Below are 24313 nucleotides of genomic sequence, written 5' to 3'. Positions count from 1 at the left end.
AAGCACACAAAAGTGGTCCATGTGACTTTATTCAGCCTTCTAAAGACATATGAGTAGTTAAATGAACTCAAGATTTATGAATGAATTATACAGATAGGCGCATTAACTGGAACTGCTGATTCATTCAAAAGAACTGGTTTCAAAGAACGATTCATTCAGAACATCTCAAATTCTCTCATGAACTAGCTTTTGGAAGGATATCATGGTTTTCAGTGAATAACAAATCAAATTTCAATGTGTTTGTCACCTAAAAACTATTATAAGACTTCAGAAGAATTAACCACAAGTCAGATTTACGATGCTTTTATTGTGCTTTTGCTCATTGTAGAGCTCGGCAGCCCCAGTTCTCATTCACTTTATAAGTGAACTATCCCTTTAAGACACAAATATTTAAACAGTCTTAAAGTGTTGCTTCCGAATTCTCTAGAAATGTTTTGTGTTGTCTGTGTTGAGTTGCAAAGGTCTTTTATTTTTGGACGAAAGGTCAATAAGAATGAGAGAATCCCCCATTATCTCCTTTTTTTTTTGCTTTTTATACTCTCATAATTTGGAGTCTTTCTTTGTTTTTAATGCCCTCATAAATAACATGTCTGAGACAAAAGCGCTTCCTTTGACGTATTTGATGGGGACTACAGCAGGAGGCATACAGTAGATCATGTCGCCAAACGACAGTCTTCTTGCAGATCCCTTCAGAGTCTTGGCTCATCCAAATGAAAGTCTCAAGCACTGGAGAGTGATAAAACCCTTGTTGTCGCAGGCCCCCGCAAACTCTCCCAAGCCTTCTTTAGAGAGTTTCACTATGATTTACCGCTTTGTAGTACCTGAAAGGCAAGAGAATGGCATTTACAAGTGAATGTGACGAGTTGATATATGGGGACAGAGAAGCGTAATTGGTACCAGCCATTCTTGTGGCAGTTACAACGTGTTCTTCAAAGGGACAGTGTGACTGATGAAGCGACCTAAGTTTCCCAACAGTCGTCAGTGCCAAAGCAACAGTAACCACTGAATCGGTTCAGAGAGCGTGCAACGGATGTCGGTTAGCGTTCGAGAACGCCACACAAGACTTCTCGGGCTCGGTTCGCAGCTGAAGCTTTGCCGCGCAGTCTAACCTAAAAGGAATTTATTAGCATTCCAGCTGATTACTTTGAGTGGCTGTTTCCTCTCTGTTGTGGTAACGTCTGAAGATTATATGATGTTTCGCTATTAGTAAACGCAAGCAAATGTGAGCCTATTGATCAAAAGAATAAACAGATCTTTTGGTTCTATTTTTTTGTGGGGCACATAAAACTTCAAAATATGTGTTTTTTGTTTGTTTGTTTTTTCGCAGAGGGCCTGTATCGTGTGTGCCAACGGGTCTTGATATGTCGCATAAGGAGGTGCGTTTTGTCCTTACTGACCTGGTCGTGTGTTTTCTGGGCTTTCTGCAGCCAGACGCGCCATTGGTCGTAGAGTTTGATGCTGACGTCCGTACAGCCGTAAGAGTGTTTGCGCATCCAGCCGAAAAACTGCTTGAGCTCCTTTCTTAGCGTTGAGTTGTGCTCGCTGGGCTTCGAATCACACGAACCAATATGTGACCTGTCTGTTTGGGAAATGACAATACATTAATGTGATATTAAATGAGAGTTTTTGGTGATAAATTATACAAATTGTACCTGTAAATATTGGTGGCAAATTCAAACAAAAAATACTCCGGATTCTTCAATTTGGAGTCTATCACCCAGCTCTATGCAGTACCCATAATTAGATTTTATTAAATGAGTCTACATATTTTAAATGTGAATCATCTGATAAATGCATTTGTAAGACATTTGTTAAATTCGACCCCAGTTGAGGACAGTTGCTTAAATGCTGTCGATTGTGCAGTGTTGCCCTGAGCGATGTGCACCTACCCATGAATAATAGGCTATTTACCAGCTCCCTGCTAATGAGCTACGAAGCATTAAACACAGAATGCAGGAGGGGGAGCTCAGACTTGCCATAACTCATAATGCTTGGCATAAAACAGAGCTTAATAAGATCCTCTCTTTAATGCAAGACATGGAACATCATTTCTTATGAACCAAATCTGTTTCCACTAAGTTTCAGGTTGACCGGCCCTTTAATCTGAACATTCTCTAAAGACTTTTTTAATTTATTCATCTAAAAAAAGGCCAAAGAATTCATCAATTGTCCCCTAAAGCGCTCTGACATTTTGCTAAAGTCTTTTGAATCCACTTGTGAGAGATCTCTATCAAGTAGCTTGATGTTTTTTTCAATGTTTACATATGGTTTGAATCTAATTAGCCTTTGTGATGCAGAAGTCTAATGTGAAGTTAAGGGACACTGCATTATTACGTTTTGATTAAACTTACCAATGCCAGGTGTCGACGCTGCAGTCGAGTGGCTCCAGTCGCTCCAAATACCTGCTTTCTTTGAGCCGTAGATGCCTATTGGGTTGCAGCGTACCTGGACGAAATACACTGTGCCGGCCCTGAGACCCGCTAACCGACAAGAAGTCTGGTTCCCAGCATCATCTATGACCTCATGAGAAATAGAAAATAAAAATTACAAATAATCTAAGCATGTGGAAAGCTGTTCACAAAAACATGTAAACTCTGTCTTTTCCTACCTTCATGTCATTCCAAACCTTGTTAAAGTTATGCAGGTTTAAAAGAACATTGTAATATTGGTCCATAGGACTAGTGCACTATATTCCAATCATTCTGAAAAGAAAGAGTGTAATTATAGCTGATAATCGTCCCTTCCAGTGAGATGTTAAGTGTTGGATCCTTGCATCAGTGAGTTGAATGTGGGAACTGGATTAGTCAGTTAATAAATGAATCATTCAATTAAAAAAATGATCAAATAAGTTAAAAAGTCTTAGAATATATAGCACACAAGTCGTGTGGAATATCTTTATGAGGCAGGATATCATTTTGGGGTTAGGTTAAGAAAGGAGAAGCCAGGAGATTTCTTAAAAATTCTAATTTTGTGTTCCACAGAACTAAGAAATTTGCATTGAATCACATGAGGCTGATTAAAGATTAACATAATGTTCATTTTGGGGTCTTAGAATCTTAGAATTTAGCTCCAATATACCTGCTTGGAAGTTTTTAGTGATCTTGAAGACCTTTTTTAACTGGTTCAGGTGTGTTTAATTAGGACTGGAGCTAAACTGCTGGTTGGTGGTCCTCAAGGATCAGGATTGGACACCCCCTCTCTTTTGTACTAAAACAGGGGTGGTATATCCTGCTCCATACTCTTGAAATTAAAGGTTATTTATTGGTATAAATAGTTCCATAAAGAACCTTGAACATCTAGTGATGTTCACATAGAAGCCATTGGTTTCCGAAATAACCTTTCAGTGAACAGTGAATTATTTTCTTAGTGTGAAAAACATTTAAAAAATCTAACAAACATTTTTTACATAAAAAAAAAAAAACTTTGTGGAATGTAAAGATTCCATGGACGTTAAAGGTTCTTCCTGGAACCATTGATGCTAATAAAGAAACATTATTTTTAAGAGTGAACTAAAACATGGTTCTTTTAAGAACTCTTCACTGAAAGGCTCTTTGGAAACCCAAAATGGTTCTTGTGTCATTGCTGTGAAGACCTTTTTTTGAAACTGCTCTAAAACCAATTAAACACCTGAACCAGCTAAGGTCTTCAAGATTTTCAGACAGGTGAGATGGGGCAGACTGGAGCCAAACTCTACAGGACATTGGCCCTCAAGGAGCAGGATTTGCACTCGTCTGGACTTAACCATTTTAGCCATACCTTCCATTCGTCGCTCTCCTCCACACGGTATCGTATCTGATACTTGGCCTGAAATAGGTAGTCTTTCAGGGCAGGAGGACTACCCCAACGTACACTTAACTGATCTTCCAGATCTCCAACGCGGCTCACAAGGACATCAGGAGGCGGATCTGTAGTTACTGAAAGGAATATTTCACAACATCAAACGCGTACGAAAGTAATTTTCGGAACTCTTGATTAAACCCAATAAAAGTAGGTAACTGTTAAACTATTCTTCCTTTCCTTCCTGCTTGTAATTGAATCTCCCAATAAACCTTCTTCGACGCTCATTAGCTAGATGATATTTTGCCGTAACTACGGCAATCTCCCGTTTCCATTGTTGTTTGAAATGGTCGTGCTCCACTGCTACGTTTTTTAATCAAGCTTGCCTTTAGGGCAAAGCCAATCATGGAGAATTCCAGAGCTTATTGTTTCAGAAGATGAGGAAATGAGGCCTTAAAGATGTAGTAATGTAATATCTTTGCTTTTCTCAGCAAAAAGTGCTGATTGATGGATGTAGTTTAATTGTGATTAATTCGATTAATGCTTTGGTATGTCAAATAAGTCATTTGATTTAGAATTTTAACCAATTGCCAACAGACTTTCAGCTGCCCATTGACCTTTAAAGTACTATTTTCACGAGTTGCCTTTTGGAAACGTTTCAGCTGTTGGAAAGTGTTTTTTATAGTCTGTAAAAATCTTTTCTCGCAGACGAGTGTGTGCACACCATATGCGAGACTTTCAGATGGTTTTGTGCAAGTTAGTAAGCATGAAGTTATCCAAAGTCACCTTGATCTCAACCTCAATTTTTTCCACCAAACTTATATATTTTAGACTTACTTACCTACATCTAAAATGTCTAAGGTGATGACATCAGAAGTGGCAGAGCCGAGCTGATTGGATGCCTCCACCCAAACTTCATATGGAGTGAAAATGGCAAGGTCACGAGGAACGTAGCATATATACAGCTGTCCTGTGTATTCCTCACAGTCTTTCTCTTTACCGTACCATCTAGATTGTTATACAAATGAAAGAGTTGCATATTTAAAGGGATTCTTGCAAAACAGGTGTGGGTATAAAGTTTTTGGGTGTCAAAATCTCACTTTAGTTTGTACTTGAGGATGTATTTGGTGTTGATGAATGTCTCTCCTTGACTTCCTGGACTCCATCTGCAGCTGAGATCCTTGGTGTTTCGTGACCAACATGTCAGGTTGACGGGTTTCTCAGGGGGCGCTATATGTCAAATAAAAATAAAAAGAAGAAGACAGCATGAATATTCAAAAACACATGGCAAAAAAACAAGCTGGAAGTGTTCACAAACTCACAGCCAACATAAAGACATGATCCAGCCAATACTTCTCCGTTGCTTCGGTGGCAAACCAGGTTGTCTCCTGACCGCTGCATGGAGCCATTGAGTTGATGGAGTGTGATGCTGGATTCGGTCGGACTAAGGACCTTATAAGTGTTTCTAGCCAAGCGTTTTCCATTCAGCGTCCAGTACAAAGATCTAGCGGTTATTTCCAGCTCAGCGCTAATGGTGCACACCGCAGTCAAACTCGAGCCGATATGAAGCACTGGATCCTGGGGGGATATGACAGCCAAGTCTGGGGGTCAGAAGAAGAGGAGATTTCATGATTCCAGCAATTTTACAACTGGATTTATGACCGCAGTTGGAAAGGTCGCACAAGGTCATTTTTCAGCAACTTAAGCGGTTTTCCATCTTGTAAATATTCGTCTTGTGCATCCACAGAGCTCATATTTTTTCATGTTTAAGACAAATGTTCAGAGGGAACGATGGCTGGATTGGAAGAGCTAGGCTACTACTGGCCTTCAGGGAACCCGGGTATTGATACAGATCATTTCTGCTCCTGGTGGGAGGCAGACAAACTCTTTAACATGTGCCACTGGATACTAAGAAACACTGAAAAGTTGAGAAAACAAGACTGAATAATTAATGTATAAACTACACTTCTAAAAATAATGGTGCAATAAAAGGTTCTTCACATCGATGCCATAGAAGAACCATTTTTGGTTCTACAAAGAACCTTCCAGTCAATGGTTCTTTAAAGAACCATCTCTATATGGCCTTTTTATAATCTTAAGCACCTTCTTTCACAACAAAGAACCTTTTGTCAAACAGAAGGGTTCTTTAGATGTTAAAGGTTCTTTAGAGAACAATTTAGACAAAAGGTTCTTCTATGGCATCATGAAGCACCTTTATTTTTAAGAGTGTATCATACTGTACTTGTTAGGAAAGACTTACCATATTGGAAGCATTTCATCCTTTAGCATTGTTTGGAAAAACTGACCAATGAAATCAATGAAAACTGACCAGTGAATGAACAATTCTATTCACATTCATAACTCGACTTATTTTACTTTAGGCTATTCTGTTTATTAATACACAGTTTGTATCATATTGTAGATCTATTTACATTTTAATATAGCATGTATTTACACACTTTTGCATTAATTTCCATTAGTTTCTTCTAAATGCGAGTTATTATTATTGCTGTAAACGATTATAAGGTCGCCTTTAAACAGTCTGAGTTTTGAGAACATTTCTGTCATTATATCACAGTTAAAATGGATAAATCTTTCTTTAACTATTGAATTTTACCGTAAACTAAGACGAATATGACATATGAACATGAGTAGAGATGAAAATGAAAACATAAACACCTCCGACAAGACCTTTAATTGAAGATAAGTTTGTAGACATATTCTTAAAGAACTTTACTTCAAAGTAAACTTCAAATACACTTAAAACTCTACTTACGTGTTGTGAGCGCATATGGAAGAACCGCAACAAAAAACAACATGACGACTAAAATTGCCATTCGTCTGTCTCGCGCGCTCTCAACTCGATTCTTGTCATGTTGATGGGAGCGCGCGCACGCATGATCCATTCTCCTTCACAGGAATTGCTAAAAATTAAAAGCCTCAATCACCAGAAAGCCTCGTAAAAATCATTACTGGTTCTGGGAAGCACCATTATGCGGTGAGGACGCTCAGATTCACCTTCACTCTCAATTTTGGAGAAGAATCAACATAGCGCACGCCTCAAAAGCTGAAAAAGTTTATTCTTCTGAAGCTCCTCCTATGTCTTACCACACAGCCACAAGTCATTATTAGGAGCGCATCTGCAGCCAGTGTATTCTTTTCTTTTTTCTTTTTCCTTTTCCCTTTTTTTTTAAAAAAAGAAAGAAAATAATTATTTATTTATTTATTATAATTTTATATTTATTGATTTATTATAAATAATTATTTAAGAAAATAATGAAACAACCCATTACAAAAATAAAAAATAAATAAAAAGTTTGTTCTACAGCCAATACACACGATTAATTTTGTCTACATTGTATAGTTTATAATGGTCTGTTTTGTGCCATGCAGCTCCACACCCAGTGCTACTTTACAACGAACTGGCAATTATGAGGAAAATAAGAACTTTTGAATTTAAATCTACAATTTTAGAAAGGTAGTAGTAGTGGAAAATACTATTTTAAGAAATTAAATTCTTACATAATTGTTATATTGTTATTGTATTATTATTATTATTTCAGATAGTATAGCCTATATAAAGTATAGCATACACTATTTTAAGGAGTTAATTATTTTTATTATCATTTAATTATTGTTTTTAATTTGTGTTTAATTTCCGGCCGCATGAGATCATTACAGTCCCTTATTAGAACTTTATTTCATGTGGTAGAAATGAAACATCTGTGCTGTTTTTATTTACATTAAAATACTAGTAATGTTTTTCCCTATTGTTTCTATCCGTTTTATCCGATTTGCTGCAGTGCAATGCACTGGCTGGAGACGCGCAGCGCGTGCGTGATGATGTGAGGAGTGACGACACGGCGCATCAAAGGCACGAGGCTGATAGAGCCGATCCGAAGCAGCTACGGCAGGGACCGCTCGAGACGCACCAGTGCACCGAATCCTGCGGAAAAAAGATGTTCCAGTTCGGCGGCAGGGTGCGCGGCGTTCCCGCGCTCGTTTCTCTGATTCTGGTGGCGTTGGCGGCCGCATCAACTGATCTGTTTGACAACCAACTGGGCGATATCAATTACTGCAAAAAGCAATGCCAGATGTCCATCAAAAACAAAAGCCCCGCCAAAGTAAGTGTCACGTACCAGATGCTTTTGCAGTATATATGGTAACGGCCTGTGGAAAAAATGCGTTTTAATAGGATTTTGCGTTTACTACTGGTTCAGCAGAGTCGCAGCCATTTGCAGCAGACGTGAATAAATAAAGTATTTCCGCTATTGATAATCTCTATAGGGAACGTGCAGGGTTCGTTTTGACAAAACTGTTCTGCGCAAAGACACTGCGCAAAGATGGGAGCATTATTTGGCAGCATATCGAACCAATTCTTAATCGATTCATGGATCTCTGCGTCCCAGTTCCTGGCAACGCATGGAAACGTTAACGTCACTTTGTATCCACCAAGAACAGGCCGAAAACGATGCTTTATGACGCATGAATTTAACGGTCAATGTAGACCTGTCTGGCTGTATCTGTCATTCGGATGTTTTTTAAACGCAACGAACGTTCTACGTTCCAAATGCGCAAAACTGAGCGCGCAATAGAAGCACGCGAGCGCGTCTCTATTGTTTGATGTTGGCCCATAAACGCTTGTAAAGACGTGGATTGATAATAGCTCCATATCCGAGGGCGACGTCGTTTCATTACGCTCGTTAAGCTTGTGTATAATCATGTGAAGGAATTGTTTTGTTATATATATATATATATATATATATATATATATATATATATATATATATATATATATATATAGAAAATGAGATCCTTATTTTACTTACTGCCTGCATCACTTCGCACTAGAGGTGGTGCATCCTTTGGGATGAGAATTAATTTGAACGATTTTTATTCTTAAAAATTCTAGCTTTAACTGCCCTTAAAAACTATTTTACAATAATTTGATATTAACATAACGGATATAACAATTACGCTACGTTTTAAGGATCGCAAAAGGTGTATTTTAATAACTTCTCACATACTTTATAGAGACTCTAAAATGTAACTTTAATTCGTTCATTTTTATAGAATACTACCAAATCTCATTATGAAACGAATCGTAATTTATTTCAAGTGGAACATAATAAAGTTCTTGCAATTCAATAACCGCTCTTAACTAATTCATAAGTGACTGTGATAAACTAAAGATACATGGCTTTTGTGAATCATAATTCGTTAGAAAATCCGACTACATGAGTTGTATATTTTTAATTTATTATAAAGAAAATGGATCATATGAGTCATTGGTCCTGGATTTGAAGAAAAAAAAAATCAATTTTATTTAGTTTCCTGTCAATTCTGAAAGTGATGTTGAAGGTTCTTGCAGGGTCAGGTGACTTCTGGTACTCTAAAGGTCATGAATTGACCTCCCAAGGGTTTGAATCGCCACACTTTGCCCTTCCGTCTTTAAACATCATCCAGTGCTCTGCTGTCTCTACCCACAATCAATCCTCGATTCTGATGTGCCCTTAGAAAAACCGCATGCATGTCACATCTTGCATAATCATTTTCAGGAACTCATATTGGATACTGCATTAAACATCCTTTGAGAAAACCTCCATGTGACCACAGCCTCCCTGTGGATAAAAGAAATCTGAACACCAATCAAAAGTTATTCTTGGAGTTAAAATACATTCTGAATGTAGCCTTTACCTTATTCTTACAGGACTCCATCATGAATGCCTGTCACCGGGGCTGCCGGCTCTACTCCATCTGCCAGTTTGTGAATGGAAATACAGGCATCAATACCAGCAAGGAAGAGTGTCAGGGAGGTATGAACAATTTTGACCAGTTTTGGGAAGTAGCTAACTAAAAGTGCCCAAACTACTAACTTAACTACATCAAACATGCTCACCTAAACAGTAAAGGTTTGTATAGACAGATTAATTCTAGTCCTAAATGATCCTCTTACTCATATGTAGTGTTCAAATCATTCTCTTTTTTAATTAATTTAGCATTTTTTGCCTTTAATGTGATAGGACAAATCAGATATGACAGAAGGGGAAGTGGGGGGGGGTGCCCAAAGCCCAAAGCCCAATTGCCCAATGACACTGTATGTCGACGTGCTGCCCACAAGGCTATTGGTGCAAACACGTCTTAATCATTGAACATGAACAGATGTTAAAAATACTCCCTGTACAATGTTTTGGACTCAGTTATGTAAATTGTATCTAACTACTTCAAATTATGATTAGCTTGTAGCTTGCCAAGCTACAGTTCTAGTTTCTTTCACCTTCAAGTAAAAATGTCTCATATTTCACACACAAAAAATTGATGGTACTGTACTGTTACTGTTGAAGTAACAGTAAATGTGACCGCATCTTGAAGGGATAGTTCACCAAAAAATGAAAATTATCCCATGAATTACTCCTCCTCAAGCCATCCTAGGAGTATATATCTTTTATCTTTCAGATGAATACAATCGGAGTTATATTAAAAATGTCCTGAATTTTCCAAGCTTTATAATGGCAGTGAATGGCTGTTGAGATTTCAAAGTCTAATAAAGTGCATCCATCCATCAACAAAAGTGCTCCACATGGCTTCGGGGAGTTAATAAAGGCTTTCTGAATCAAATTGATGTGTTTGTGTCAGAAAAATATCCATATTTAAACTATTTTAAACCGTAATCTTTAGCTTCCACTTACTGTCGTGCACACATTCATGGGAGAGTGGCATTCCAGCGGATGATGTAGGACATAGGTGTAGCGTAAGCTCTGGTAAGAATATGCTAGTAGTACGCTAGAGATTACAGTTTATGAACTTTTAAATATCGATATTTTTCTTACACAAATGCATTGATGGAGCCATGTGAAGTACATTTTATGATGGATGGATGCAGTTTTTTGGGCTTCAAAATCTCGGCCACCATTCACTGCCATTATAAAGCCTGAAAGAACCAGTATTTTTTTTAATATAACTCTGATTGTGTTCTTCTGAGAGAAGAAAGTCATGTACACCTAGGATGGCTTGAGTCCAGTTTTTTTTTGCCCCAAAATCTCTTGAGCTAATATCATAACTGAGATTTCAGTGCTTGTAGACACAAACTTACCAAGAGGACTTGAACACAGTTTAACATTTGCAAAAGTTTCCTGTCTATCATCAACAGTGTAATCATGTAGGAAACGCAGCTCACAAAAAAGTCACTTTCAAAGCAAGCTGCTCAATAAATCAGTGTGACCAACTTGAAACTGTGTGGAAATCATTCACCCTCACACACAATTCTACATTGCTATTGAAATGCCTGGATTTCTTCAGCAAAAATTTGGCAAACAGTAAATGTGACCACCTTATCTTTCATTCTATTGCGGAATTCCCAATCATAGGCCCCATTTACACTGCATGGTTCAAGTGACCCAATTCCGATTTTTTTCCCCTCATGTGACACAGATCGGATATTACCGGTGAACGTGTAAGCAGGAAAAAAAACGCATGGATTCCGATATTCTCAGATCGGATTCAAGCCTCATTCATATGCGGTAATAAATCGGATATGAATCGGATACGTGCATTTGCGTGTGCCATGTAAGCAGACAAATCGGATATTCCCCAGTAAATGTGAGTCGTACTTCATTAAAAAAAGTGACATCAACTCAGGTGGACCGCACCAACTGAGATCACGTGACTTATTATAGGCGCGAAATTCGCCCAGGCTGCAACAAGGGCTCTCCTCTTTTTTTCTTCGCCGTACGAGACCAATGTTTTGCTGATTTTTTTTGTTGACTTTTCTAAATATTGTGGAAAGCGAAACACTGTATAATTTCATTTGCATCTGCATCCATTGTATTTCGTGCTGTTTTACTTCCTTTTCCGGGTCAGAACGTCTACGTTTGGTAGTTTCAGCAGTTTATAGTGTAAATGCAAAAATCGGATACGGGACACTTTTAAAAGATGATGTAAGCGGGTCGTCAAAAAAATCGGATATAGTCAGAAAATCGGATATGGGCATCAAGACCTGCAGTGTAAATGCAGCCATAGATTATTTAGCAAAAAATCAGCAGAATAAGGAAAGTTTTGACCATACCTAAAGTCCTTTTTTTTCTGTCTGAAATCTCTTAAACGCATGCAGTAATTACGATTCCAGCAATAAGTAAGTACAAACGTCCCAGGAGGACTCAAACAGCGCTTAAGAACCACTAAAATATATTGAATTGGTGCACACACATTCAAAAACTGTATCTTTTTGCCTGTCAAAATGCATTTGACGACACTTATATTTTGGAATGAAGTACACATGGCCCAAGGACATATACTGTAGAGCGTGCAGACAAGCTGATAGTGCTCATTTTTATCTAGAGATGGTATTGTGTGCTAGTGGCAAACAGAGCTGTCTGTGGAAAACTGCTAGGCATGAGGGAAGCTGTTTTATTGAAAATCAATCCTGCGCTTTCTGGTGCGGGAGGATGCTGCTGCTCAGATGTTTGTTGATATTGATGACTGCTTGACCGTGGGGAGGGCTGAATGGAGATGGAGCCGCTTGACAGGTATCGTTTATGTGTGTGTTCAGCATGCCAGGAGGCCTACAGTAAACTGCTGGAGCAGGAGGCGTGCAGCACGGGGTGTGCCAGCCAACCCGCTGAGCCGGAGATCAAACGGAGGAAGGTACGACTCTCGGTTGTTCCTTTTAGGCTTGCAGTGATGTTTTGACATCTCTATCAAACTCCATTAACTTTCTCTCGGCTTGATCTGCAGCTCAAGGCCCTGACCAACCGGCCCAAGCCCATCTCTGTTATGGATGCCGTGTCTAGCTGGTGCAATGACATCGTCAGCTCCGCCCAGAGCTTCATTTCTTCCACCTGGACTTTCTACCTGCAGGCTGATGATGGGAAGGTTGTTGTGTTTCAGGTTTGTCCATCATTATGAGTAAATCTCAACTGTGGTTCTCGACTAGTTTTGCTTTAAACAGTGACACAACTGTTTTGTTAAATAAAAAAATCCTGAAAACATTTATAATTCTACCATCAAATGCAAAAAATGTTATTTTAGTATTATTTATATGCCAAAATATTTATTAATATTTAGAATTAACTTTACCCCAGTTTTCTTTGGATTAGTAATTTTATGTAATCGTTTTCAGTTTTTTATTTTTTATTTAGGTTTTATATTTAAATTTTTGTTTTGGTACTTCAAATTATTTTGTCAGTTAAACACCAAGACAGCATTTCTCATTTTCATTAAATGTTTTCTGTGTCTCATATATATATATATATATATATATATATATATATATATATATATATATATATATATATATATATATATATATATATATATGACACATATATATATATATATGAGACACAGAAAACATTTAATGAAAATGAGAAATGCTCATATATATATATATATATATATATATATATATATATATATATATATATATATATATATAATATATATATATATATATATATAATATATATATATATATTTATTTATTCATTCATTCAGTTAACAAAAATTTTTAATAGTATTAGTTTTAATTAACAGTAAAAATACTGAATTTATGTCTCAAAGAGTAATTTTTTTTTTAAATTAGTTATTGCTTGAAACAATCTTTATACTTTGAGTTATGAGAAATGATGAGAAAAAACATCCCATTTGTAAGAAGTATAATTGCAACTAAATTTATGATGTTTTAATTTTTAATGACATTTTTCTTTTTTTACCCTCCTATCCGACAATATCATTAACATGATTTATAAAAAATATTATTATTAATATTAATTAATATTAATATTAAATATATTTTAATAATAAAAGTTTAATAAAATGTGTATAATATTTAATGATTTTGATTTTTTTTTAATAATATTAAAATTAATGTATTTTTACACATTAAATATTAAATATTTCATTATTAACCAGACATAGACCAAATTCTTTAATCAAATGCTTTCTATGCTCTTGGCATCATAAATTAAGAATAAACAAGCAACAGCATTTTCTCCTCCATTTCAAATGTTTTTAATTTTATTAAATGCATTCAGCATTGTTTTTCCCTATGAGACCTGTGACCCATTTTTGAGTATCACTGGTGTAGAAGATTCCACCAGTGACTCTCATGTGCTCTTGGTTTTCAAGATCTGGTATGTTTTATGAAGGTTGCGGTCACATCACTGCACTATTGGGATCATATGAGCACATGGGGCTGGTTCTTCAAAGATGTTAAATCAGAAACCTTATTCTCCCTGGAGGTCATCCAACCGTATCCATAGCCTGACATGTTTTTGTGAGATTCCTGCTATTTCTAAACCAACTACAATCATTAGACGACCGCAAAAACATCTTGTGAATAAAGATAGTTATGTAAAAAATTCACTTCACAAAGTGTGACTTAAATAAACCAGAGCAAACAGAAATTTAGAAATTCATCATTACAAACCCATCCATGATTTCTCAGTTTAGTCGCAGCCCTGATAAATGTGTGTTTAACAGTCGAGACAGGAAAAGAGGCGAGAGAGAACCTCCACAGCCGTCCTGCGGCAGGCCTAGCCTGTATTTAGCGGTCAGCTGGAAGACAGCCAGCTCTAGTGAAGGACTGACACGGGCCAGAGATTGCACAAACTGTGAAAACCAGAGATTTAGCGGTAGCATCGTGCTACCTATGCGCTAAATCGAGCATATTGAATCAGAACTTTGTCCAAATAGCGAGACTCAATTTCTGGGGGAAGTGGAGCACTAATGATGGGCTTTTTGCCTCAGGCATCTAAACAGAGAAAGGAAAACAGATTGTTTTTCAACAGACCTGCTGTGGTGTGCATTTGGCCCAGATGATGCAGTTTTCAGTTACGTGAACCTCTGCACAACTGGAATAAAAATAGCACAGCATACAAAAACAGAATATGGAACTTTAGACTTGACGGGGTGTGAGCCGGATTTTGAAAGTTTCCTCCATAAATGTGATTTATGTTATAATCCGTTTGATTTTTGTGAGGAGCTAATGAAACGTATCTTGGGCGGAAAGTCTGGAGGGAATTCTTGCACTTCAGAAAGACCTTCCCCAAGTGCTTCCCACAGCACTGCACAAATTTCCCTGAAGTTGCATGTTGAAAAAAATCGGATAACTAGCAAGTAGTATTGGTAGAAACCAAATGTAAAATTCTTTATGAACTCGCTTGTTCGGCTCTTTGATTGATGCTTGATGTTCTCCAGTGGAAGTTCTCCTGATGCTCCATGATTATAAATTTCATTTGAACATTTGTGGAAATATTTAGACATCCAAATAAAACCATAAAATGGGTATTTTTTTAGACATTTCTATACCAAATAATTCAGGCAATATGTTTGTGAATAGGAGTAGCGCTATGCAATTTTTTTAGGCTCAAATGTTAAATCTGGTTGTTTGCTTTTGCGAGTGGAATATTTTGGTTATGTAATGAAGTTTAGCTTAATTGACACTTTTTATGGCAAAATGTTGATTACCAAAAAATTATTTTGACTTATGCCTTGTTTTCTTTGAGAAGAAAAACCAGGGATACACAGAGGAGAATCTGGCCAATTTTTTTTATAATTTAAAAGCATCTTTGAATTTTATAAGCAATTACACAAATGTTTCGGCGTATTATTTCAGCTGCTGTTTAAATCATTGTACAGTAGTTGAAGTTTGTTTAAAAACTGGATATAACTTTACACAAAAGGTTAGTAAGCATTTTTCCACTCTAAAATCATGTTAACAGGCATATTGTTTACGTCTTGTGGTTGTACAAGTGAAACCCATTGGCTTCCATAAATACCTCTGTAACCCAGATATTTGTTTTTTTTTATTAAAATAAAAAAAGCCATATAAAAATCCCCCAATACCCAAGATATACGCTATGATCTGCAGCCTAGTTTCACATCGGTACCAGGCGGACATTTGACATTGGTTACGCTGCAGTCTGGGCTTAATGTTTGTCCGTTCTGTCCAGGGTTTTGATGAGTCCCTCAGAGTTAATCAACAGGAATCAGACTATTTCCTCCGAGCTGAAGGGTAAACACGACTCGTTTCTGAATAGCCACTGATTGGTGCGATGGATTTTTGTTTGGAAGGAGGTCGCCCATCTTGTTTAAATTCGGGTCCAGTTCAATGTGGATGGCCTCTACATGTGAAAAGATGAGTTTGGAGAAAGCAAGCAAATTCCTAATAAGGGAAATGGGATTGTTTACTATGAAGTCAACAATCTCGGCCTCGTCTTCTTGGCAGTCTCGTAAGCTGCATTGATCACCTTTGGCGAGTTTTGCGGTAATGCGAGACAGATGCACATCAGACCGCTTTCACTAATGGCAAGATTCCATTGGTCTGTGGCCAGTCAACATTAACTTCCTCAGATGTTCATTTTTCCCCCTTTTGATTCTCATCCCTTGCTGACATCTGGATTCAATATTTTTGACAGCATCCCTTTCAATTAACGCAACTGCGAGATTCAAGCTTTTTGCAGAGCTAAATTGCCCATACTATGTTGCATTTCATGACTTCATGTTTTCCCATGTTTGTTTATCTAAAGAATTAGTTCATCCAAAAATTTGAATTCTGTATGCATCCTTGTGTTGTTAAAAACCAATATGACATTTTCTCAATGGAACACAAACCAAAAGTTTTTGACATGTGACCTTTCTTTTCCATATGATGTAAACACCATTCATGAAGGATGCAAAAACACCATAAAAGTGGATCTTTCGCTATATATGTTTTTTGCAAATCTTGCAATAGCTTTGTGGAACAAAGCAAAATTCAGCCAATAGGTTATTCCAATTCGCAAAACCAGTCTGGGGTGCCTCTCCGAAAAACATTGTTTGAAAGTCATTAGCAATGTAGTTCCGAAACAAAGTTCCTATAAACATTCGCAAACAATATCGTAAAGTTGTGTGGCTGAAACTATAGCTCTAGGCTTTTAGTGGTTTGAAATGTAGTTTTTTGTTAGTACAACATGTGGACTTAATTTATGGTGCCCTTGAGCAAAATACGTAAGCTAACATGTAGTGCTGTCTAGGTAGTAATGGAGTTATTTTCTTTCATTTCATACATATACTAATTTAATTCAGCTTTTTTTTAGTTTGTCAAAAGAATAAAAGCACAGTTACCAGTTAGTATGTGTGAATGTGCTCTAGTACCACGATTGAATCAATCATCTGAAATAAAGCGAAACATAGTGATTTGGTGTAAATTAAGCGCAGGGGAGAGGGCAAAAGAAAACACAGGTCACAAATTTGAAATACAGATTGAGGATTTGTAAAGAAAAATGTCTGAGGATTTGCTGTAAACCAAATTTGGTTTTCGCGAGACTTTCACCAGAACTTACGGTACACATACACCCTACGTCATCTGCTGCAAAACCACTCTCATGAACTTGGGTATGACAGTTAGCAGAGGTTAGTTTAAAGTTAGTTAAAGTTATTTTAAATATGCATATTTTTCATACACAAACTCATCCCTTCACTTCAGAAGGCCTTTATTAAACCCTGGAGCCATATGGAGTATACTTTATGATGGATGGATGGACTTTTTTGGCCTTCAAAATCTCGACACCCATTCACTGCCATTATGAATCTTGAAAGAGCCAGGACATTTTTTTGATTGTATTTTTCTGAAAGAATAAAGTCTTAAGCCCTATTCGGACGGGACTAGTTCTCTAAACTACATTTGAGTTTCGATTCTTACCACCTGACGTCTGTGATTTTCATGTACCAATTCGGACGGGACTAAAATCTCCGTGTTTATTACAGAGGTGTGAGGGTCTGATTTGTGCATCTGGGCGTCACAGGGATCACGCGCTCTGTATGCGTGCATTGCATTCATTCAGAAGGATTGGTATTAGTATTATTACACACTAAATACTAAATGGTTAGTATAGCAAAATCATGTTTTTTTGTGTAGTAGGCTAAACCTACCATGTTTAATTTTCATAAAGGTACATGTAATTAAAACATTATGTAACTGAGTGGATAAATGAACGTGAGTAATCTGATGCTGATATTACAATAGCCGGTATTAACAGTTACGTGATCTTGCTCGATTTTATTATTTTTGTATTATGATTTCTTTGTCTGTAAGCAATATATCAAACATTCGCGTGGTAAGCGCATCTACGGTAATTCACGTTGGCCAAAACACACAAGGAAATGCGTTGTGAAATAAAATATCACCAGCAATCACAGACATTCGCATTCAGACAGGGATTAGTTTTCTCAGACAATCACTGAGTTTGCTGAAAAACAGTAGCTAATTTGCTCTGGGAATATCACAGGTTGTGTGAGGAAAAACACAGACGTAGCAGATTCGGACGAGAAATCATGGGGTCGTTTTCATTTTTGGCTGAACCACCCCTTTAAGCAGCGAGTTGCGCTGTTGTGCATGAAAAGCACCCTTGAATTTTTTCATTAAGCCAACCTATTTAGTCCTCAAGATCAATATAGCGTATGTCATACAAAGATCTTTTATGATACTTTTACTCTTTTTGATGCTTGAAAGCTTCACTCCCTGTAATTGCTGTAATTCACTGTAATTGCATAAAAAAGCACATAGAAAACAGACTTCAGATTTTCTCCCCGCAGAAGAAAGTCATATGGCTTTAGAACATGATGAGGGTGAGTAAATGATGACAGCATTTTCATTTCGTCTGAACTATTCCTTTAATCTTTAGAAATTAAGATTGGACACACCAGTCAGTTATACATATGTAAAAAGTACAATCCCAATGTACTCCTTATGCGTCCAGTTACAGACTATTAGACTGAAGAAATAACATGACACTCCAAACAGTTCCTTGCATTCTCATCTACCGCGGCTTGACATGGAAAACCATGTGTGTTTGCCTCTCTGTGGTCATTTTGGAGCCTCTCTAGAGAGGTTATCTCAGAGGTCCGCTCTGCTGAGCCCGATTTAGAAGAACTTAGTGGAAGAAAGCAAAAATCCCTCTTTAATAAGATCTCAAGGGGGAACTAAAGAAACATAGTCTGAAAAAACATGTACTAATTTACACATACAGATGGAGGGCAGAACGGGACACATCTAGTTGTAGACTAATGAGACAGATTTCAAATCACATCCTTTGGATCCTGCTTGAAAGTGGCTGCTTACAAGCTCTTATTCAAGTCAAGAAGTTCCCTCGCTTTCGTCAGAGTTGGCGTCTAGTGCTCTGTTTGACCAGCGTGGCTTAGCACCGCCAGACAGCCACGTAATTGAGAGGGGAATGAGGGACTCAGTTAACGTGTAGTTCCTGCATGGTTTCTCAAGCCGGAAGCAGCTGACTGTAGCTTTTAAGGATTCTTGAATGGGTTAAACCAAAATGTTGACTTGTCCGTCTTATGCCATGTCCTTACTGGGTGCAACTTGACAACAATTGAATAGGAAGTAGTATGTCTTTTAGAGCACTAATGCTTTGCGAAGTGCCAAAATCGCAGCCAATTAGACAATATTTGGTATTCACTAAACAGGTATTATGTCAAGCAGGATTCGGCCAATGAGATTACACTGTGGGCGTGGTTACCAGGTGCAACACAAACATAAAAGTAAACAAATATATATATTCCTGTATGCTGCTTGTCAATGTTGTTGAGAACACATTAGCAGGTTATAAAATTAGTTAAACATCTAAGATTTCTGTCACAAAATACTTATATATTGTTATAATATAAAATGTACAAAAATGAAAATATGATCCTTTAGAAATCATTCTAGTAGCTAATTCTAATTTATTTAGGAAAATAGAAACAGCGCTGTATATACCTCAGCTATTATTTAAATATAAATAAAATTTTCTTGACCCCAACTATTTCAAATCGACCAAACATCACTGTTGCCGTGCAAACAATATTGCAAATGACATCAAATCAGGTGTGACACTTTTATCAGTGATTACTCTTGGGATTCTGTTTCAGCTCATTCTAGGTGTACGTGATACAGACGCAAGCACGAGCTGCATTAGCAGCTAGTTTTGCTCCTATTTTTGAAACGTGCCCTCGACGTCATCGTAAATAACTGTGCTATTCATCATCTGTATGTTTGTAAGAATCAGAGCATTTTTATGTCACTCTGCAAATTGTATTTCTGCTTTGCCGCTCTGTGCATGATTGTGTTGAAATCCTCACCACAACAAAACGTTCACATACCCAACCGTTTCATTCAGAAGCCTTTCTGCTGAGTAAATCCCATAATGCTGTTTCCTGCCCTTGACATTGTGTTTGTTGATTCTCCCAGAGCCAGCCAGAGATTGAGTACTCCTTGCCTGAGTTACAAGCCCCACGCTCCAATGTGGTCGACAAACCCTGGCCCAAAGTCAACTCCCACACACAGCGGCCACATACTGGTAAGAGTGACCGCTTTCACCCCAGATGCTTGCTGACAGCTTTCCTTTTTTTCCTCTGAAAGCTCATTTAAGAGGAGCCAAGGACCAGAGCTTGAGCTTTGAGTTTCATTTGCAACACATCCGGTGCCGCGCCACTGTAGTTCGTCCAAAGCTGGAGGGTCATAAAATCAATGTCCACATGTTGAAAGTGCTGCCTCTGCATCCTTCCAGGTGGGCGGTCACATGGGGAGAGGAATGCGGCAAAATCTGTGGTGAAAGCAAAGCATGTCAACCAACATGCCGAGGACCCAGCTGCTGAGCATGACTTCCTGGGCTGTATGTCAAGGTGAAAGGGACTTTTTCAGTCGGGAAATGTTTAAATGTTCAAACAGCTTAATGGTCCAATGATCGTGTACATAGAAAATTTAGTGTTGTTATGTCACAGTAAAATGTTTTTAAAACATTTTGATCTTAAAACGTAAACATTAAAAAAAATAATATATATTTATTTTTATATTTATATTTTTTATTTAGTACTGTCCTGAGTAAGATATTGTACATATACCACATATACCACAACACAAAAAAATTGCTGCAATTATTAAAATAACCCCATTCAAAAGTTTGGGAACCCTTGGTTCTTAATACGTGTAGTTACCTGGATAATCCACGACTGTCTTTCTGTTTTGAATCCCTTGTTTGTTCTGAACAGTTAAACTGAGAACTGTTCTTCAGAAAAATCCTCCATGTCCTGCAGATTCTTCAGATGTTTTGACTAGTTATTGATATCCTTTTGTGTGTGTGTGTGTCTGTGTATGGATGGATGTTATTTGTTAACCTCATATGAGCTGTGTTACTGTCAATCTTGGCCAGGACGCTCTTGTAAAAGAGATTTATAATCACATTGTTAAATAAAAAATAAATTATGTATAATAAATGTAGACATTGTGTATTAGGGCTATAGAATTTTGAATATTCTGCGAATTAAAAAAAGAATCCACATTCGAACGTTGCATTTGAATTTTAGGTCTGCGTCAGCCATCAGGCAGCCTTATCAGTGGAGCACGAAATGTCTCAAGACTTTATGGCGTTTTTTTCCCATACCACTGTATCTCATGTTTTTAAATGAAGAAAGCAGCCTACTCTCTGTGATTGGTTTTGTATTAAACTTTACATACACGCATGGTCCTGTTTTATATGTTTTTCTAATTGTTTAAGAAACTTTATTAATTATATATGGTTAAAAAACATTATTTTAAACCTTATGCAATTTTTTTCATAAATATTATGTGCAAAATATTTTACCTGATGCACCCTCTTGTGGCCTCAGGAGGGATGCCAAAAGCTTTTCCCCCCTAACTGAAATTGTGCAGTTTAATTTAAATATAATATTTAAGTAGCAAATTCGAATTTAGTTTTTCAGTCATTTTGATGGCCCTTATATGTATTAGTGTGTACTGAAAAGGTTATTAGTATGTTATTGAATGCCTTATTTAAAAATAATACAAAAGCAGAGAAATTATGTATTTCTATCATTTCTGTAATTTGTAGAAATTATGTAATAAGCATTAGTGTCATAATTTCTTAATATATACATCATCAATGTGATTCCCCTAGGCGCTCAGGATTGCCGCGTTGGATTTTAGCAGCTTGTCTCTTCCTGTCTATAATGGTGATGCTGTGGCTGAGCTGTGCCAGTCTGGTCACGGCACCCGAGCAGCACGTCAGGACTCAGGTACCCGTTCATTCATCATAGAAATACAAGCCAGACAAAGAGAGAATATTTCTTTAAATGGATGAGTTGGAGCAGAAGAGAAGCAGCCAACAATTTCCAGCATATATATATGGACTTCTTCGAAATGTGGCTACTTGAAATAAGCATTTTGAATACATAATTTGGCAAATTAAATGTTGATAATCAATGTTATATCTACAGCTTAGCATCAACGGAGATAAAGAGTACATTGATGACACCCAGAAGGTCAACCCCTATCACTTGACACCAGTGATCGCAATGACAATCGGCCAATCGGAGGAGAGCAAGGAGGCGGGGCCACTTCCGGTCAAGGTTGACCTCAGCAAAACATCGCTGTAGAAGCACTGAAGAGGTCGATACTTTTGACAACTAGGGTTCAACTCATCTCCAGAGCTATTTCTCGCAATTTAAGAGGAAGTTACATTGTTTTTCTATTTACAAAAAACATGCATGATGACATTTATTATATCGTTTACGACGTATGTCCTGTCTGAATACTAGTCTTCTCACTGAATTTGAAAAACCTCATGGAATTGTAGTATAGGTGCTTGTTCACATAATGTACTAACACATTTTTGACTATAATGTATACATACACTAGACCTCACGAAGAACTTCGCAACTAGTTTCTTATCGCTGTTGTAATACGTTCTTTTCGAAATACTAAAAAAGCACATTGTATAAACACGGGCTCACATGGTAGATTGTGCTACAACCTCAAAAGAAGAGCAGGGTTGTTTGTCAAGCTTTGGCGTTTAGATACTACAGTGAACGTTTAGTTTTACGATGAATACTTTCGAAGCGCCCCTCCCCGTTATTAATTAGCGTCACATTTGAACTGGAAGATGAGCTTTGAAGGTGTAATCTGTCAGAGAGAGTCGCACTCCTAGATTCTCACTTTGATGTGAAACGAGCAACGGAAAAACCAGACGCAACCAATTAGCGAAAGATCTGCTTTCGTAACAACGTTTACAAAACATGAATGCGTCCTTTGAACTGATATGTAATCAAACTGACAAGGACTCTTAATTACTTTACAGATTGTGAATGCGGTAGTAAAATAAAAAATTTGTTCAGTTGTATAGTTAAATTTAAAAAACAGTCTTTATAGGCTTTAGGATGTTTTGTGTGCGAGCAGGTATTGAGGGAGATTTTCATATGCATTTTTATGCATCCATAATAAGCCTGACTAAACTACTCACATTCATGTCAAGGAAGCATGATGTGTATTTATTTATTTATGTATTTATTCAAAGCTTAAAGCATATGCCTGTAGTCTTTCATCTCTCATTTAGCTCCTGTAGATTTCATGAGGCATAATTGTAAATTTATTCCCAACATAAACCATTATAGAGAGGAAAAATGCTTGCTGTCCAGACTGAATGTGAATTGTTGTATTATTCCAAAGCCTTTCCCCCTTATACTCTTCATCTCTGCCCGAAAAAGCGATGTGGTGGAGTTGGGGCGGGTTTTGAACACCTAGTACCAAGCTTTGGCAAATATCTTTTGTAACTAGACTATAGAATTGACAGGCTTTCATGGCACTATTTGTCTTGTGCTGCTATTTTTCCCCATTGAAGCTAAGTCACAGTGCATGCTAGTACGCTATGAGTAGGAGACGTTGAATATATCGTCCCATCTATTTTGGAAACAAACTGCTGTACGCTTGTGATCTTTGTGTTTTTGCTTAATGTTCAGTAGGCATTGTAATTATGACCATAGATTACTAAGAAATCAAGAGTTGGGATACCTTAATAAGCCATTTAATATCTACTGGTTCATCATTAATGTATGAAATACAAGTAATATCTTTTGTTTCTCTCTTTTGAACAGTTTCCCATAAGATACTCCATCATATCAGACGAATAAAGTGTTTTCATGTTGTAATTAAGCTGGTGTGGGTCAAGTTCCTGTTCAAATAAATTGTCAATATTAAGGTAAAATGTTATGTATATGACCATACATCAGTATTTATTATTACAGGCATTTAATAATTTAATTTTATACATTGGGAGTAATGGGAATCCTGTCTCACCTTGGTCTGAAAATGGTTAAAGACCCATTGGGTTACCGTACATGATAATTACAAGAATTTTAGTCACTGTATATTTCAAGAAAAGGTGTTTGAAATTGACTTTCTTAATCCATTACAACCATATTCTGTCATTCAAGTCATCTGCACACTTTTAAAGTCAAATTTCACTGTAATTGTATTAAATCATTAACCACAAGGGGGAGCTTTAGGGTCTATAGAGCTTCAGGTTACTGGAATTACGTTGCTTTTTTGATACAAATTATTTTATATATAACTAATTTTCTTATTATTTACTAATAATTCTTTAAATGTGATTTTTAGCCTATAGTGGAACCTACAATGCTTGATGGTGTGAGGTATATGTCATTGCAAACGTGTGCATTTCCACTATATCCGCTAGATGGCGCACTCGCATAGAGATTACAGTAGACGCCTGGG

At 37.1% G+C, this 24313-nt stretch overlaps 2 protein-coding genes across 2 annotated transcripts; one reads left to right on the top strand and one right to left on the bottom strand.

Moving 5' to 3' along the window:
• Positions 1–13: 13 nt before the first annotated feature.
• On the bottom strand, positions 14–6878 carry LOC113040033 (cytokine receptor-like factor 1). Its single transcript, XM_026198249.1, has 8 exons — positions 6554–6878; positions 5100–5378; positions 4878–5007; positions 4619–4785; positions 3757–3914; positions 2352–2520; positions 1398–1579; positions 14–821 (listed from the first exon to the last, which is right to left on the bottom strand). The coding sequence occupies exons 1-8, from the start codon at positions 6681–6683 to the stop codon at positions 798–800; spliced, it is 1239 nt and encodes a 412-aa protein (XP_026054034.1). The 5' UTR covers positions 6684–6878; the 3' UTR covers positions 14–797.
• A 745-nt stretch (positions 6879–7623) lies between these two features.
• LOC113040037 (transmembrane protein 59-like) lies at positions 7624–23731 on the top strand. Its single transcript, XM_026198257.1, has 9 exons — positions 7624–7901; positions 9488–9593; positions 12326–12420; positions 12511–12663; positions 19997–20105; positions 20316–20430; positions 21702–21819; positions 22021–22192; positions 23674–23731. Exons 1-8 carry the CDS (start codon positions 7737–7739, stop codon positions 22177–22179), a joined length of 1020 nt encoding a protein of 339 aa, XP_026054042.1. The 5' UTR covers positions 7624–7736; the 3' UTR covers positions 22180–22192; positions 23674–23731.
• The last annotated feature ends 582 nt before the right edge of the window (positions 23732–24313 follow it).

Source organism: Carassius auratus, chromosome 22 (genome assembly GCF_003368295.1).
Source record: "Carassius auratus strain Wakin chromosome 22, ASM336829v1, whole genome shotgun sequence".
Lineage (NCBI taxonomy): Eukaryota > Metazoa > Chordata > Actinopteri > Cypriniformes > Cyprinidae > Carassius > Carassius auratus.
The sequence above is the reverse complement of the archived record's forward strand: the minus strand, read 5'-3'. Positions and strand labels throughout refer to the sequence as shown.